Source organism: Salvelinus alpinus, chromosome 1 (genome assembly GCF_045679555.1).
Source record: "Salvelinus alpinus chromosome 1, SLU_Salpinus.1, whole genome shotgun sequence".
NCBI classification, from domain to species: Eukaryota; Metazoa; Chordata; class Actinopteri; order Salmoniformes; family Salmonidae; genus Salvelinus; species Salvelinus alpinus.
This window is the reverse complement of record NC_092086.1, coordinates 100,980,609-100,997,749: the sequence shown is the minus strand read 5'-3', so window position 1 is coordinate 100,997,749 and position 17,141 is coordinate 100,980,609. Positions and strand designations below refer to the sequence as shown.

Here is a 17,141-nt window from a genome sequence, read left to right as displayed (position 1 = left end):
ACTTCCCAGAATAGGAACCTGTGAAACGCTTTCAACTTGACACTTTCTAAATCATGTAACTTTTTTGCATAGTTTCACTCTGTCCCAAAACTGAAGCCTCTTTAAGCAGTAAACTCATTTGGTAAAAGCTTTACAGCGCTGCTTTTCTAAGAAAGAAGTCCATAAATGCAGTAAAAGCCAAAGGGTTGGATGTTAAATCAGGTAAAGCTTAAAAATAGACATCTTTCTCCAGTTAAGTGGGCAGTGTGTTTAGTGTGAGAGGTGTCCACTATATGATATAGGAAATAAGCAGGAGTATTATTATGGCTGTGAAATTGTGCTCGTGGCTTAATGATATTATTCTCTCTCACCTTGCTGGCCTTCAGAATGTTAATCTGTTCCTCGTAGACAGTGTCTCTGTTCTTCTCCAGGAACCCGTCACACTGGTACTCAACCTGCCAGGGACAGAGGTAGACATAATGGACTGCACTTATAGAAATATACAGTACATCTAAATACACTGACAACTAAATAAGCAAACATTTAATCAACTATGGTAATTACAGTGCCTTCAAAAAGTATTCATACCCCTGACTTATTTCACATTTTGTTGTGTTACAGCATGAATTCAAAATTGATCAAATACTTTTTTCCCCCTCACCCATCTGCACACAATACCCCATAATGACAAAGTGAAAACTTGTTTTTAGAAATGTTTGCAAATGTATTGAAAATTAAATACAGAAATATCTCATTTACATAAGTATTCACACCCCTGAGTCAATAGATGTTAGAATAATCTCTGGCAGTGATTACAGCTGTGAGTTTTTCTGGGTAAGTCTAAGAGCTTTAATCACCTGGATTGTACAATATTTGCACATTATTATTTTTTTAATTCATCAAAAAAGCTCTGTCAAGTTGGTTGTTGACAATAGCTGGACAGCCATTTTCAAGTCTTGCCATAGATTTTCATGTTTTAGGTTATGTTCCTGCTGAAAGGTGAATTTGTCTCTCAGTGTCTGTTGAAAAGCAGACTGAATTAGATTTTCCTCTAGGACTGTGCCTGAGCTTAGCTCTATTCCGTTTCTTTTTATCCCCAAAAACTCCCTAGTCCTTGCCAATGACAAGCATACCCATAACATGATGCAGCATAACATGATGCAGCCACCACCATACTTGAAAATGTGTACTCAGGGATGTGTTGTGTTGGATTTGCCCCAAACATATTCAGCACATGAAAAGGCATTTCTTTGCCATTTTTTTTGTTGCAGTTTTACTTTAGTGCCTTATTGCAAACAGGAGGAGGATGTTTTGGAATATTTTTATTCTGTACACTGTACATTTAGGTTAGTATTGTGGAGTAACTACAATGTTGTTGATCCATCCTCAGTTTTATATCACAGCCATTAAACTCTGTAACTGTTTTAAAGTCACCATTGGCCTCATGGTGAAATCCCTGAGCAGTTTCCTTACTCTCTGGCAACTGAGTTAGTGACTGGGTGTGTTGATATACCATACAAAGTGTAAATAATAACTTAACCATGCCCAAAGGGATATTCGATGTCTGCTTTTTATTTTTTACCCATCTACCAATAGAGCCCCTTTGTGAGGCATTGGAAAACACTATTATTGCACACAGAGTGAGTCCATGCAACTTATTTTGTGACTTTTGAAGCACATTTTTACTCCTGAACTTATTTAGGCTTGACATAACAAAGGGATTGAACACTTTTTGACTCAAGAAATATTAGGTTTTAAATTGTAATTAATTTGTAAACATTTCTAAAAACATAATTCCACTTTGACATTATGGAGTATTATATGTAGGCCAGTGACACAAAATCAACATTTAATCCATATTAAATTCAGGCTGTAACACAACAAAACGTGGAAATAGTGAAGGCGTGTGAATACTTTCTGAAGGCACCATATGTTCAATTATGGACTCTGGATAGTTGTTGGGTCAAATCGCAAAAGAGCCACACAATCCTGCTGTTGTGCCCTTCAGCAAGCCACTTACAGGAACTGTAATTGCTTAACTAACTAAACAACCAGCTGTATATCAAATTATTTAATGTATGATGCAGTTTAAACAGAAGCATTTGCTGAGAACAGAAAGTTATGAACCAGATTAGTTCATATTCTGAGTTTATGAAAGTGTTCAGTCAGATGTTGAGTAACATGGGGAAATGAGTGCAGGCATTGATTGGAAGGAGATCCCTCTCAGTCAGAGTCTATCGTCGTTCCCATTTGTCTGTCCATCAGCAGCCCCAGCCTCCAGGCCAGTCTGGTCTAACACTTTACCCTAGCTCTCTCCTCTTTCTCACAGATAGGGTTGCAGGTTGTTCTCATTATACCAGATGTGAGATAGAAAGAGTGAATGAGTGAATGTAGGTCCTACACGTTTTCACTTGGAGAGGGAGTTAGATGAAGAGAAACACCCTAAGGGAATCGGTTTAACGCCATCTTAACAGAGGAGAGCTGGGGGCATCCTCTCTACATTAACAGGACTCTCATATACCTTGTTTGTCATGGAAATTACCATGTTAAATAAAGGACAACGCTATGGCTGCCTGCCTTTCATCTATTTACACGACCCACATTTGGCATCAGACACACAGGCAGCACTTCACTGGGGAAGTCTGTATTTAAAGTGCTAGCTCCTCTAAGTAGGAGCTAGTGTTGCTCTTTGAGTTAATTAGAGCTTGTGTGATAATGAGGAGTGGAGAGGACACTGAGCTCACTCACACCAACACTATACAGTACTCACACCAACACTATATTACACCAACACTATACAGTAATCACACCAACACTATACAGTACTCACACCAACACTATACTCACACCAACACTATACAGTACTCACACCAACACTATACAGTAATCACACCAACACTATATTACACCAACACTATACAGTACTCACACCCACGCTATACAGTACTCACACCCACGCTATACAGTACTCACACCCACACTATACAGTACTCACACCCACACTATACTCACACCAACACTGAAGCAGTTTGGTTTAAATACGTTACCTTGCTTAAAGGTTCAATCTGCAGTTGAAACAATAACAAACCGCCACGCCGCCACTGATTTGGTAAATAACTCAGGATGGGGCTGGAGAAATGTAATCACTCTCAGATTAATAGACAGAGCTATGGATGCAAGGACTGGCCATCCATGAGATTGGATGTTCTAGTTTTAACCATGTTTTGACGCAATACAGTGTTAACAATTGCATTGTTTACAAACAAAGGGATAAACAAGCTTCTATTTTGGGTTCTGATGGGGTAAGACAGTTGGACTAAGCTCATGAGGCATGTATAAATTATACTCTTCAAGAATCAATGGGTATATATCATGTTTTTAATTTTTTTTTAATATATATATTTTTTTAATTTTCTCCCCTTTTCTCCCCAATTTTCGTGGTATCCAATCGCTAGTAATTACTATCTTGTCTCATCGCTACAACTCCCGTACGGGCTCGGGAGAGACGAAGGTCGAAAGCCACGCGTCCTCCGAAGCACAACCCAACCAAGCCGCACTGCTTCTTAACACAGCGCGCCTCCAACCCGGAAGCCAGCCGCACCAATGTGTCGGAGGAAACACCGTGCACCTGGCCCCCTTGGTTAGCGCGCACTGCGCCCGGCCCGCCACAGGAGTCGCTGGAGTGCGATGAGACAAGGATATCCCTACCGGCCAAACCCTCCCTAACCCGGACGACGCTAGCCCAATTGTGTGTCGCCCCACGGACCTCCCGGTCGCGGCCGGCTGCGACAGAGCCTGGGCGCGAACCCAGAGACTCTGGTGGCGCAGCTAGCACTGCGATGCAGTGCCCTAGACCACTGCGCCAATATATCATGAATTTAAAAGTAAAAAATGGATGTAGCAATCGCAGATTGCCCGTTTAAGGCCAATGATGACCTCAACCAACAACCTTGGGGTCATCAAATGTCACCTAACTGAAGAGCCATACATACAGGTCTACCCACCTTATCAGCAAAGTGAATGACAATGAAAGATGTGTTGGACATCCGTGGTTTCTGGAAATGGACGCTGCTTGAAAGGCGATCGTACAGCTTCTGGCACCAGTTCTGATCTGTCCCTTTTGGCACCTGTAGCAGCAGCGGGTGGAGGAAAAGAAGGAAAGAGATAGAGATGATATAAAACCATGGAGGAAACCAAAACGTTCTACCCACGTTATTTGTGCTCAGAATCCTCATTATTTTGAGGTTGTCCCAAATTATCGTCAATAACTTCAAAGGGCTGGGGGATGAGACAGGATGAGTGAAATAAATAAGTAATCTGTTTTGTTCCAAAGGCCTTAACTCATAAAGATCTGGATGCAGGCAGGGGAAACAGAAGCAGGCCACGATGTGTACATTACAGCAGGATGAATCCCATTAACTGAGGCAAGAGGTTTAAAATGCTGGGATCAGCAGTACGCTTTGCTCTGCTCCCCACTTCAACACCTGAGAGTACTTAAGTGCACCCTGCACTATAACTCCTCCCATGGCCAAATGTCCCTATAAACCTCCCCACTAATAAGTTAAGAACTATGTACTCTGGAGCTCTGGAGTAAAGACAGTGTTGATTTAGGACTAAGACAATATATGTAAGACAGGGTGCTCCACCTTGCACTCCTCATCCAGCAGGTCCAGGATGCCCAGCTTGGCCTCTATGACATCGATACAAGGCTGGTTGTCATAGAAGTCGATGAGCGTCCAGGGGATCTGCTCCTTCATGTACTCCTCCTGCTCCAGCTTGAACACATGCTGAGGACACAGAGGAGACAACTACACAGTCAGCTAAAGCACAGCAGGTTATCAGACTAAGTCATGAATTATTTCACTTCAATAAATACATGTTGAGTCATGAGGTTAACAGCGAGAGGTTAAGTTCTCATGAGGTTAAGTTCTCACGTCTCCTCTACAGAACATTGGAAACTAAGGTAAAAGGTAGGTAGACAGAGTCATTAGAAAATTTATTTTGTTACTGTCCATATGTAGCTTGTTTTTGGTCACAGGTCCAGGAATGGCTGAAGAATTGCAACATTTATCTGGAGCTAACTCTGCAGATAGCACTACTGGGTGATTTGAAGTCATAGTCAAATCGATGAATAATATAATTATACTTTAAGCAAAACATTTTAACTTTAACTTACAATCTGTAGAAGCTATGAGAATAGAAAGGTTCAGAACTTTTGTGAAATATCACAGCACAGACAAAAAATATATGGCAAATAGAAATCCTATATGGATGGTGTTAAGAGATAGATGGGAGGGGTTGAATGGAGTTGAAGGGTGGGAATAATAACAAGATAACTAATGTAAAATATACTGTGTCTGTAAAATGTAAATGGATTCAGAACCTTTGTAAAACAGCACAGTTAAAAATCTATGTCAAAAAGAAATCAAACTGGGTGGACATCAGAAATAGATGGGAGAGGTTGAGGGTTGAGGAAGAACAGGTCTAAAAACAAACAAAATATAACTATTGTAAAATAAATTGTCCGTCAAATGTATATAGGATGTATTACCTGGAAGTAGAAGCCTAAGTGGTGTTGTTAATTAGTTTACTCCAATTAGGGGAGAAGTGGTAGGGTTAGTGGAAAATAATCAAGGAAAATATATTTATATATAATATATATATATACACACAGGTATTTTATTAGGATCCCCATTAGCTGTTGCAAAAGCAGCAGCTACTCTTCCTGGGGTCCACACAAAACACATACAGTGGGGAGAACAAGTATTTGATACACTGCCGATTTTGCAGGTTTTCCTACTTACAAAGCATGTAGAGGTCTGTAATTATTATCATAGGTACACTTCAACTATGAGAGACGGAATCTAAAACAAAAATCCAGAAAATCACATTGTATGATTTTTAAGTAATTAATTTGCATTTTATTGCATGACATAAGTATTTGATACATCAGAAAAGCAGAACTTAATATTTGGTACAGAAACCTTTGTTTGCAATTACAGAGATCATACGTTTCCTGTAGTTCTTGACTAGATTTGCACACACTGCAGCAGGGATTTTGGCCCACTCCTCCCTACAGATCTTCTCCAGATCCTTCAGGTTTCGGGGCTGTCGCTGGGCAATACGGACTTTCAGCTCCCTCCAAAGATTTTCTATTGGGTTCAGGTCTGGAGACTGGCTAGGCCACTCCAGGACCTTGAGATGCTTCTTACGGAGCCACTCCTTAGTTGCCATGGCTGTGTGCTTCGTGTCGTTGTCATGCTGGAAGACCCAGCCACGACCCATCTTCAATGCTCTTACTGAGGGAAGGAGGTTGTTGGCCAAGATCTCGCGATACATGGCCCCATCCATCCTCCCCTCAATACGGTGCAGTCGTCCTGTCCCCTTTGCAGAAAAGCATCCCCAAAGAATGATGTTTCCACCTCCATGCTTCACGGTTGGGATGGTGTTCTTGGGGTTGTACTCATACTTCTTCTTCCTCCAAACACGGCGAGTGGAGTTAGACCAAAAAGCTCTATTTTTGTCTCATCAGACCACATGACCTTCTCCCATTCCTCCTCTGGATCATCCAGATGGTCATTGGCAAACTTCAGACAGGCCTGGACATGCACTGGCTTAAGCAGGGGGACCTTGCGTGCGCTGCAGGATTTTAATCCATGACGGCGTAGTGTGTTACTAATGGTTTTCTTTGAGACTGTGGTCCCAGCTCTCTTCAGGTCATTGACCAGGTCCTGCCGTGTAGTTCTGGGCTGATCCCTCACCTTCCTCATGATCATTAATGCCCCACGAGGTGAAATCTTGCATGGAGCCCCAGATCGAGGGTGATTGACCGTCATCTTGAACTTCTTCCATTTTCTAATAATTGCGCCAACAGTTGTTTCCTTCTCACCAAGCTGCTTGCCTATTGTCCTGTAGCCCATCCCAGCCTTGTGCAGGTCTACAATTTTATCCCTGATGTCCTTACACAGCTCTCTGGTCTTGGCCATTGTGGAGCGGTTGGAATCTGTTTGATTGTGTGTGGACAGGTGTCTTTTATACAGGTAACGAGTTCAAACAGGTGCAGTTAATACAGGTAATGAGTGGAGAACAGGAGGGCTTCTTAAAGAAAAACTAACAGGTCTGTGAGAGCCGGAATTCTTACTGGTTGGTAGGTGATCAAATACTTATGTCATGCAATAAAATGCAAATTAATTATTTAAAAATCATACAATGTGATTTTCTGGATTTTTGTTTTAGATTCCGTCTCTCACAGTTGAAGTGTACCTATGATAAAAATTACAGACCTCTACATGCTTTGTAAGTAGGAAAACCTGCAAAATCGGCAGTGTATCAAATACTTGTTCTCCCCACTGTACATATGCACACACACACACACACACACATTAGAGGTCGATCAATTAATCGGAATGGCTGATTAATTAGGGCCGATTTCAAGTTTTCATAACAAATCGGTAATCGGCATTTTTGGACACCGATTATGGCCGATTACATTGCACTCCACAAGGAGACTGCATGGCAGGCTGACTACCTGTTACGTGAGTGCAGCAAGGAGCCAAGGTAAGTTGCTAGCTAGCATTAAACTTATCTTATAAAAAAACAATCTTAACATAATCACTAGTTAACTACACATGGTTGATGATATTACTAGTGTATGTATCTAGCTTGTCCTGCGTTGCATATAATCGATGCGGTGCCTGTTAATTTATCATTGAATCACAGCCTACTTCGTCAAACGGGTGAGGATTTAACAAGCGCATTCGCAAAAAAAGCACTGTCGTTGCACCAATGTGTACCTAACCATAAACATCAATGCCTTTCTTAAAATCAATACACAAATATATATTTTTAAACCTGCATATTTAGTTAACATTGCCTGCTAACATGAATTTATTTTAACTAGGGAAATTGTGTCACTTCTCTTGCGTTCTGTGCAAGCAGAGTCAGGGTATATGCAGCAGTTTGGGTCGCCTGGCTCGTTGCGAACTGTGTGAAGACCATTTCTTCGCTAACAAAGACAGTAATTAATTTGCCAGAATTGTACATAATTATGACATAACATTGAAGGTTGTGCAATGTAACAGCAATATTTAGACTTAAGGATGCCACCGTTAGATAAAATACGGAACAGTTCCGTATTTCACTGAAAGAATAAACGTTTTGTTTTCGAAATTATCGTTTCTGGATTTGACCATATTAATGACCTAAGGCTCGTATTTCTGTGTGTTATTATATTATAATTAAGTCTATGATTTGATAGAGCAGTCTGACTGAGCGGTGGTAGGCAGCAGCAGGCTCGTAAGCATTCATTCAAACAGCACTTTCCGGCATTTGCCAGCAGCTCTTCGCTGTGCTTCAAGCATTGCGCTGTTTATGACTTCAAGCCTATCAACTCCTGAGATTAGGCTGGCAATACTAAAGTACCTATTAGAACATCCAATAGTCAAAGGTATATGAAATACAAATGGTAGAGAGAGAAATAGTCCTATAATAACTACAACCTAAAACTTCTTACTTGGGAATATTGAAGACTCATGTTAAAAGGAACCACCAGCTTTCATATGTTCTGAGCAAGGAACCTAAACGTTAGCTTTTTTACATGGCACATATTGGACTTTTACTTTCTTCTCCAACACTTTGTTTCATTATTTATTTGAGACTAAATTGATTTTATTTATGTATTATGTTAAAGTAAGTGTTCATTCAGTATTGTTGTAATTGTCATTATTACAAATATATATATAAAAAAATCGGGCGATTAATCGGTATCGGCTTTTTTGGTCCTCCAAAAATCGGTATCGGCGTTGAAAAATCATAATCGGTCGACCTCTACACACACACATATATATATATATATGTATGTGTTTTTATATATATATATATATATATTTATATAAAAACACATACATATATACACACATATACAGTTGAAGTCGGAAATGTACATACACCTTAGCCAAATACATTTAAAGTCAGTTTTTCACAATTCCTGACATTTAATCCAAGTAAAAATTCCCTGTCTTAGGTCAGTTAGGATCACCACTTTATTTTAAGAATGTGAAATGTCAGAATAATTGTAGAGAGAATGATTTATTTAAACTTTTATTTCTTTCATCACATTCCCAGTGGGTCAGAAGTTTACATACACTCAATTAGTATTTGGGAGCATTGCCTTTAAATTGTTTAACTTGGGTCAAGTGTTTCGGGTAGCCTTCCGAAAGAGTCCCACAATAAGTTGGGTGAATTTTGTCCCATTCCGCCTGACAGAGCTGGTGTCTAAACTGGTACTGTATATATATTTACAAAAACATATATGGGGGATTGGAAATTATGCAGACAATTACATTTATGGAAGCTACAATCTATCTGCAATATCAAAGCTGATCTACCCCCCCAAAAAAAATCTAAGTAAAAACGGTAGGTAGCTAGATTACAATATAGTCTCAAACTCACCTGGTTGAACTGCTGCTGAAGTTTCTCATTGGCGTAGTTGATGCAGAACTGCTCAAAGCTGTTTATTTCAAAGGTCTCAAATCTGTTCAGATGAAGAGAAAACATTCAAGTGATTAATGAGTCAGAAGTCTCTGGTCTCCTGTCATCCTGTGTTGTGGATATAGTGATTCTCAAATCTAGGGCCGAGAGGAAAACTGCACCAAACAATCAACACGCATTCAAGGCTAGAGTTGTCATTCAAATCCAGGACTTCAGGACTGAGATGTTTATTGATCCTACGTATGTAGGGAGGTGAATAATCTGTCAATGTGCCCTTGAGCAAGGCACTTCACCTTAACTGCTCCTATAAGCCGCTCTGGATAAGAGCATCTGCTAAATGACTAAAATGTAAATGTAAATGTATGCCTGATGTGATAGCTGAAAATACAATGCTGAATAGACAGAGGCCATGGAAAACTGGTCTTCTGAGTCACTGCTTGTGAAAAGCATGTAAAATAGTGACCAGGCTGCTGTATCTGCTGAATGTCTTATTTGGGGAGAGGTTTCCACTGTAGCTCAGTATCTCTTCCCTCCCTGCCCCAGCAGCCAGCCTTATCAATAATCTAACCCACAGCAGGGAACCAATTAGGCCTTCAGTCAGACAGGGTCAAGGAGAGGAAGAGCGCAGCTCCCCCAGTCAATATGGTTCTATACACTTAGAATACTGTAATGAGAATATGCACTTAAAACACAGTGGATGGAGATATTTAGCTGGAGAAACGCAGAGCGCTCACACATATGCGTCGACACAGAGGCACATCTGCAGACTCGAGGGCACACACACACTGAGTAGTTATGAAATCTACTCATCAAATATCAAGCTTCTTCGTACCCTAGTACAAAGAACATGGTGTGACAGAACTGTGAGACAAAATTAAGAATGTGGGATTGAGATGATGTTGTTCTGTGTGCCTGCTGTCACAGTGTGTTAATTTACTGCAAGCCTGGGATTACTTTACCATTCACCATGGCTGAGATTTCATTCCTGGCGCTGGCAAGAAAATCAGTTCTCACACAGTCAAGTTTCTCTCACAATTCAAACCAACCCACTGTTGAGCTTTGTTTTTAGAGGTTTTGGGGAGCACAGGTGGACAGTCTTACCCGTAGATGTCCAGAACACCAATGAAAGAGTGTTGTTTGGAGGAGGTGTGCAGAGACTTGTTGACGTACTCCACAATCCAGTCAAACATGTGGGCGTAGATGTGCTTGGCGAGTGCGTCGCGTGCATTAGCCGCCTGTTTGCGGGACATGTTCTTGACGTAGGTCTCTGACGTGGTAACCAGCTTCCTGTGACATAGCCAGTGCTCCATCTGCTCCAGCTCCACCCCCAGCAACTGGCAAAAATGCGCCAAGTGAGGGTCGTTCTTCTACAAACACACACACACATCTAATCAACAAATTAGGTATGAGGTATAGAGAAGATACATGGTTTGGGATTGTGATGTGGAACTAGAAACTCAAACAGAATTAAGCTGGATAAGACTGGATAGTGACATACTAATATGTGGCAGGAGTCTCCGTCTCTCTCCGAGCAGATCTCCACGTTTCCCAGATGCAGGATGGAAGCTATGATTCTGAATATGCTGCTTTGATTGCTGTCGTTAACACCTGTCAAACAACCAGAGTAAGGTGCATGTTAACAGTTGTTCCATCGGGAGATGGAAAAATAACATGTTTCTATTTCTCTTTTGTGTGATTAGAACAAAATTCCAATCAGTCTTTACGCCTGTTCTAATGTAGATGTGTTGTTGCTTAGAACGTACCCATGCAGTCAGACACTTACCCAGTAACGTAAAGGCTTCTCTCGTCTTCTCAAAGTCCTCAGCATCATTAACCCCCTCAATGAAGATGTTCTCTCCTTGTGATGTGAAGATGAAGTCCTCTGCACTGGCTTCAGGATGAAAGCAGCAGTTAAGTAGCGATATACATTAATGTATAAGACCAGTGTTCTTATTAGGAGGCCTTGACAGGCATGATAGGCATTCCATTATTCTCTGAATCCTTTAGTATGAGAAATAATTGCCTCTAGTAAACATGACATAAAGAGAATAAATTGCTTATGAAACAGATAGATAGTGGAATATTGAATTAATCTGTGACACTTACTCAAGGCTAGGTCTTTGAACTCTGGCAAGCTAGCCGAGGCACACAGCTGGTAGAAGATGTGGTAATTCCTCTCATCCTCAGCCTAAAAAGCAGAAATATACTACAGATATTATATCACTTAAAGGACCAATGCAGCCATTTTTACCTCAATATTAAATTATTTCTGGGTAACAAGTAAATACTTTACTGTGATTGTTTTCAATTAAATTGTCAAAAAAGCAATTTCTCAAGCAAAAATGTTGCTACAACTGTCTGGGAGTGGTCTGAGCGAGGGTCCTAATTGGAGGAATCTAATGGGAGAGACATATAACCTAAAAACTAGCTGTTATTGGCAGAAAGGAGGGCAAAATCACTTTGTTATTGGTCTATTAACTTATTCCACCTGGTGATGTCACCAGGGAGTCCAAAACATCATCCTTGCAAAACAAGCTGCAATTTCAGTCTTTTCCAACAGCTCTTACAATAAAAGGACATTATCAGAATTTTCACAATTTCACAGTATTATTTCAACCTGTGGAAATATATATAATACACAGGAAAATCATATTTTCATAATCAAATATCATTATGAATTTATCAAAGTACTTAAAAAAATAAATGAATAGAGCTACAAGATTAAATTACAGCCCGGGGGAACTCCTGATCTAACAAAACTACCCAAGTCTTTCATTCACTCAGAATATATTATTGATAAAGAGTTAACGAGGCCTGGAAAAATGTGTCAAGTTAGGGCTTAATCAAATGCTTATTTAAACTAAGGAAAGTAAATGTGAAGGAAGCATGGACTTGCAGTAGTAATACAGAGTGAAACCAATTTCTTCCCAGACTGAACAGCATGGAGTTACACGTACCTGAAAGACTACCCTTGACTTCTCCAGCAGATACGTGCGCATGTTGGCTCCTATGATGTGATAACTCCTGTCAAAACCAATCTGGATGTACTTCCCAAAACGACTGCTGTTGTCGTTGCGAGTGGTTTTCGCATTTCCAATAGCCTTTAAAGAGAAGAACGGAGCGGGAAAAAGTGTGAGAGTTTCAAAAGAAAATCTTCAAAAGAGATCAAAGGAAAATCATAACCACTGTAAAATATATATTTCTATCCTCTCATATTGTAATTCATACCACACAAAAAACCTTTAGAGTCTCCTTACTGCTTGTAATATACCCTGACAGTCGTAATGCTCCTAATTCTGAGCTGTGACACCTGCCAAGATGGGGCTTGAGCCAGTCGGTCCTTGCATACAGATCAGTCCTGTTTCTGTTTCTTCACTCTGAGTCCATTACCAGCCTCGGGTCAGCTAGATCAGACAGAAATGTCTGACCGCCCTTCTCCTGAACTTCCTGAACGACAGACTGAGAACTTTCTAGCTAGCAGCCTTTCCTGGTCTTATCGTTCCACACAAGCTGAGGGACTTTGCTGTTAGGAAGGTTTCTGCTGATTCAGAACACGAGAGGGTAATGGACTCCTGCTGTGCTTGCTTAGCTTCTTCACATACAGTTTTCAAAATGATTCCCCATACAAGTACTTTTCCGTAGCCTGAACTCTCCAAAGTTACAACTGAAGATGTGGAGTTCCTTATACTTTTTGTGTGCCGAGAAAGTTAACACGATCACGTTTTAACAAGAACCAACCTAATAGTGTTGCACGCTATACCAAAACTCCTGTACTTTTTCAATACTAGAACATGAAAAATGGTTCGGTACTAGAATTTGTGTTACTTTCGGTACTTTTGTCAAATGCGTCTCACGTTATATACGGATTGAGAGGATCGAGTCTGTCAAGTCATTTTTCTGAATCTTCTCAGGGGGGCCGTAGCTATCCAAGCTAATTGCGCTTGAAGCTGACCCAGCACGAGCCACTTTCGAGAACCAAGTGAGAGGACAGAGAGAAAATGCAGACAGCACAACTTATTCTAACAAAAACATCATACCTCCACACCCGCAGCTTGTTGACAAAACTGGCTGCAGAAGCGAACTATGGGAATACTTTGCTTACAGGTCAAATGAGGGCCAGCCCACCGAAACAACTAAGCAAAAATTAAAAATGGGAATTGATGGAAATTATGTAAAAATGTACCACCAGCCACTTTAAACAATGCCACCTAATATAATGTTTACATACCCTACATTACACATCTCTTATGTATATGTATATACTGTACTCTATATCATCTACTGCATCTTGCCATCTTATGTAATACATGGACCACTAGCCACTTTAAACTATGCCACTTTATGTTTACATACCCTACAGTACTCATCTCATAGGTATATACCGTACTCTATACCATCTACTGCACCTTGCCTATGCCGTCTGTACCATCACTCATTCATATATCTTTATGTACATATTCTTTATCCCTTTACACTTGCGTGTATAAGGTAGTAGTTGCGGAATTGTTAGGTTAGATTACTTGTTGTTATTACTGCATTGTCGGAACTAGAAGCACAAGCATTTCGCTACACTCGCATTAACATCTGCTAACCATGTGTATGTGACTAATAAATTTGATTTGATTTGATTTGATTTGAAAAGGTGCTAGAAAGGAGTGCAGTGCAAGGAAGGTTTAGCTCCAAAACAACATAAACAACTATTTTACACATAATATTTGCATTGTAACGTTATTCTACTAGCAACTAAATTTGAATACTTTTTTTGTGATGACATGAACATATATTCAGCATGACATTCATGTGAGCATTATAATAGGATTACAACCCAAAAGTAATGTGAAATGCGCTCATAAAACGTGACGATTTTCAATAGTTACCACAGCCACAACGTCAAAATTGGCAATATTATCGTAAAAAATCTCGAAAACAAAAATTATTTATTTTTAAGAGTTAGGCATAAGGTTAGCAGTGTGGTTAAGGTTAGAGTTAAGTTTAAAATAACATTTTAAGAAGAGACATTGTAGAAATAGGCTGGGTTTATGACTTTGTGGGTATGGTAACTAGTAACAACCTGACTGGACAGCAATATACTTAGACAACTTCCGGTTTGCACTCGATTTCCCTTACTAATATGCCATATAGCTGGCCTGGGCTGGTCTACAGTATGGGATCATCAGCCCATCCTCACCTCCATGATGGGGCTGGAGGCCAGCACCTTCTCCTCAACATTGGTGTCGTTGGCCGACCCTCCCACAGTGGCGAAGAACCGCATGGCGTACTTAGCAGAGACGGTCTTCCCTGCCCCTGACTCCCCACTTACTATGATGGATTGGTTCCTCTCATCTCTACAGGAAGAAGGGATTGAGAAAGACATTGGAGAAATTTTTGTAAGTTATTTACAGTTAAAAAGGTAACTGACCATCAGACAATATCAGATATTGCAATAACGCTACAGTAATACAGTGGATCAATCCTATAGTTGCACAATGCTAATCAACTCTGCATGATTGGAGTTGCCAGGACAATATAGCAGTGGGCCTTTACGTAGGCAGCGACTACAGCTTAATGTGGACATGGTATTGAGGAGGGTGACAGTTAATGTGGACCTGAGCACTGTTATTATCCACCCACACCTTCCATTGAAGACACCGTCTCTGCCTGGACTGCTTATTTAGACCCTCAGTCCCACACCAACACTAGCAAATTACATAGCAAATTGAATTAGGGGTCTAATCAAGTGCTTGATATGCAGCTATGTGCCACACAGTAACAAATCAATTACTTCCCAAAGCAGACTAATACATCAAATGTGCTTATGAAACGGGCAACTGTACCAGGTCTGATACAGTAACAGTATCCCGATCCTGTGTTATAACCAATTAGCTGTACCCAGAGGCTCATACAGCACCTGGCCATCTGCTTGTATGCCTCCTCAGCAACAGCAAAGATGTGTGGGTCCATGTCTCCCATGTTCTGCCCACTGTAGGCATTGATGACCTCCTCTCCATAGATCTGCAGCTGCTCGTAGGGGTTGATGGCCACCAGCACAATGCCTTTGGAGGGGAGATGGAGTGAGGGAAAGGAGGATAGAGAGAACAGTATAGCCAGTCAAGTAAAACATTCAACTCTCTAAAATCACTATAACTCAACAGTGATACTGTAACCGGTAGTTACTTAATCCTATATTTAGTAATATATCTCATATACCCATGTGGATGTGTGTATTTGTGTGTCTCCGGGGGTTGGGATAAAGCAAAAAGACTAATCTCTGTTTGTCCTGTGACAAACAAACTAATCTTCTTATTTAGTTAATCCTATCATACTGTACGTACAGAACAAAATACTATTGTAATTAAAAACACATTGATAACAACCCTTAGTCGTTTTAACTACTACCTTTGATAGGTAAATACTACATAAACCATATCACAACATCTAGATGGCCAGAGGAATGTAGAATGTTCACCCAAGCATGCCCTGGCAGGGTTACTATGGGGACAGATCTCCCTAATAAAAGATGGTGGTGATATCTATGGCCAGTGTATACTCAACAGATTGTCTTTGCTCATTTCCTTTTGTCTGCTTTGTTTAGGATGAATTCCACACACGACTACAGAGCAATCATTGGTTGCTTTAGTCAATGGAACCCTAGTTGATTGGGGATTGGAAGGACAGGTTTGTAAAATTTGGGACAAGTCAACCAGTAAGGTCAATAAAAGCCTCAACCCTACATGGTGTATAATAGACCAGTTACACTAGTAAACATGGAGGACTTTGTAGCAAAAGGTCAGGCCAAGGGCTTTTAGAAGAGAAGCAACACAGGCCACATTGGATAAATCTAATTGATGTTAGTTGGCGCTGCATAAACCAGTGTAATAGATAGCAAGATAAGATTTGAAGACTTGGATCGATTCACCCCATCATATGTAGATTCACCCCATCATATGTACACTATCGTTCAAAAGATTGGGTGTCACTTAGAAATGTCCTTGTTTTCCATGAAAACTTACATGAAATTAGTTGCAAAATGAATAGGAAATATAGTCAAGACGTTGACAAGGTTATAAATAATGATTTTTAATTGAAATAATAATTGTGTCCTTCAAACTTTGCTTTCGTCAAAGAATCCTCCAATTGCAGCAATTACAGCCTTGCAGACCTTTGGCATTCTAGTTGTCAATTTGTTGAGGTCATCTGAAGAGATTTCTCCCCATGCTTCCTGAAGCACCCCATGCTTCTTACGTACCATACGGTCAAGCTGCTCCCACAGCTCAATAGGGTTGAGATCCGGTGACTGTGCTGGCCACTCCATTATAGACAGAATACCAGCTGACTGCTTCTTCCCTAAATAGTTCTTGCATAGTTTGGAGCTGTGCTTTGGGTCATTGTCTTGTTGTAGGAGGAAATTGGCTCCAATTAAGCACCATCCACAGGGTATGGCATGGTGCTGCAAAATGGAGTGGTAGCCTTCCTTTTTCCAAGAACCCTTTTACCCTGTACAAATCTCCCACTTTACCACCACCAAAGCACCCCCAGACCGTCACATTGCCTCCACCATGCTTGACAGATGGCGTCAAGCTCCCCTCCAGCATCTTTTAATTTTTTTCTGCGTCTCACGAATGTTCTTCTTTGTGATCTGAACACCTCAAACTTAGATTCGTCTGTCCATAACA

General features: G+C 40.6%; 1 protein-coding gene across 2 annotated transcripts in view; it reads right to left on the bottom strand.

Moving 5' to 3' along the window:
* Positions 1-17,141, bottom strand: part of LOC139552509 (unconventional myosin-Vb-like) — an 83,970-nt gene that overhangs the window by 40,582 nt on the left and 26,247 nt on the right. For both annotated transcript variants that reach the window (XM_071364351.1, XM_071364433.1), the window contains exons 4-14: positions 15,377-15,521; positions 14,657-14,813; positions 12,426-12,569; positions 11,575-11,656; positions 11,252-11,359; positions 10,967-11,076; positions 10,570-10,835; positions 9,430-9,511; positions 4,626-4,766; positions 3,984-4,106; positions 351-434 (exon numbers count right to left, since the gene is read on the bottom strand). In XM_071364351.1, the coding sequence (XP_071220452.1) occupies positions 351-434; positions 3,984-4,106; positions 4,626-4,766; positions 9,430-9,511; positions 10,570-10,835; positions 10,967-11,076; positions 11,252-11,359; positions 11,575-11,656; positions 12,426-12,569; positions 14,657-14,813; positions 15,377-15,521 (1,442 nt within the window). The remainder of the gene's footprint in view (positions 1-350; positions 435-3,983; positions 4,107-4,625; positions 4,767-9,429; positions 9,512-10,569; positions 10,836-10,966; positions 11,077-11,251; positions 11,360-11,574; positions 11,657-12,425; positions 12,570-14,656; positions 14,814-15,376; positions 15,522-17,141) is intronic.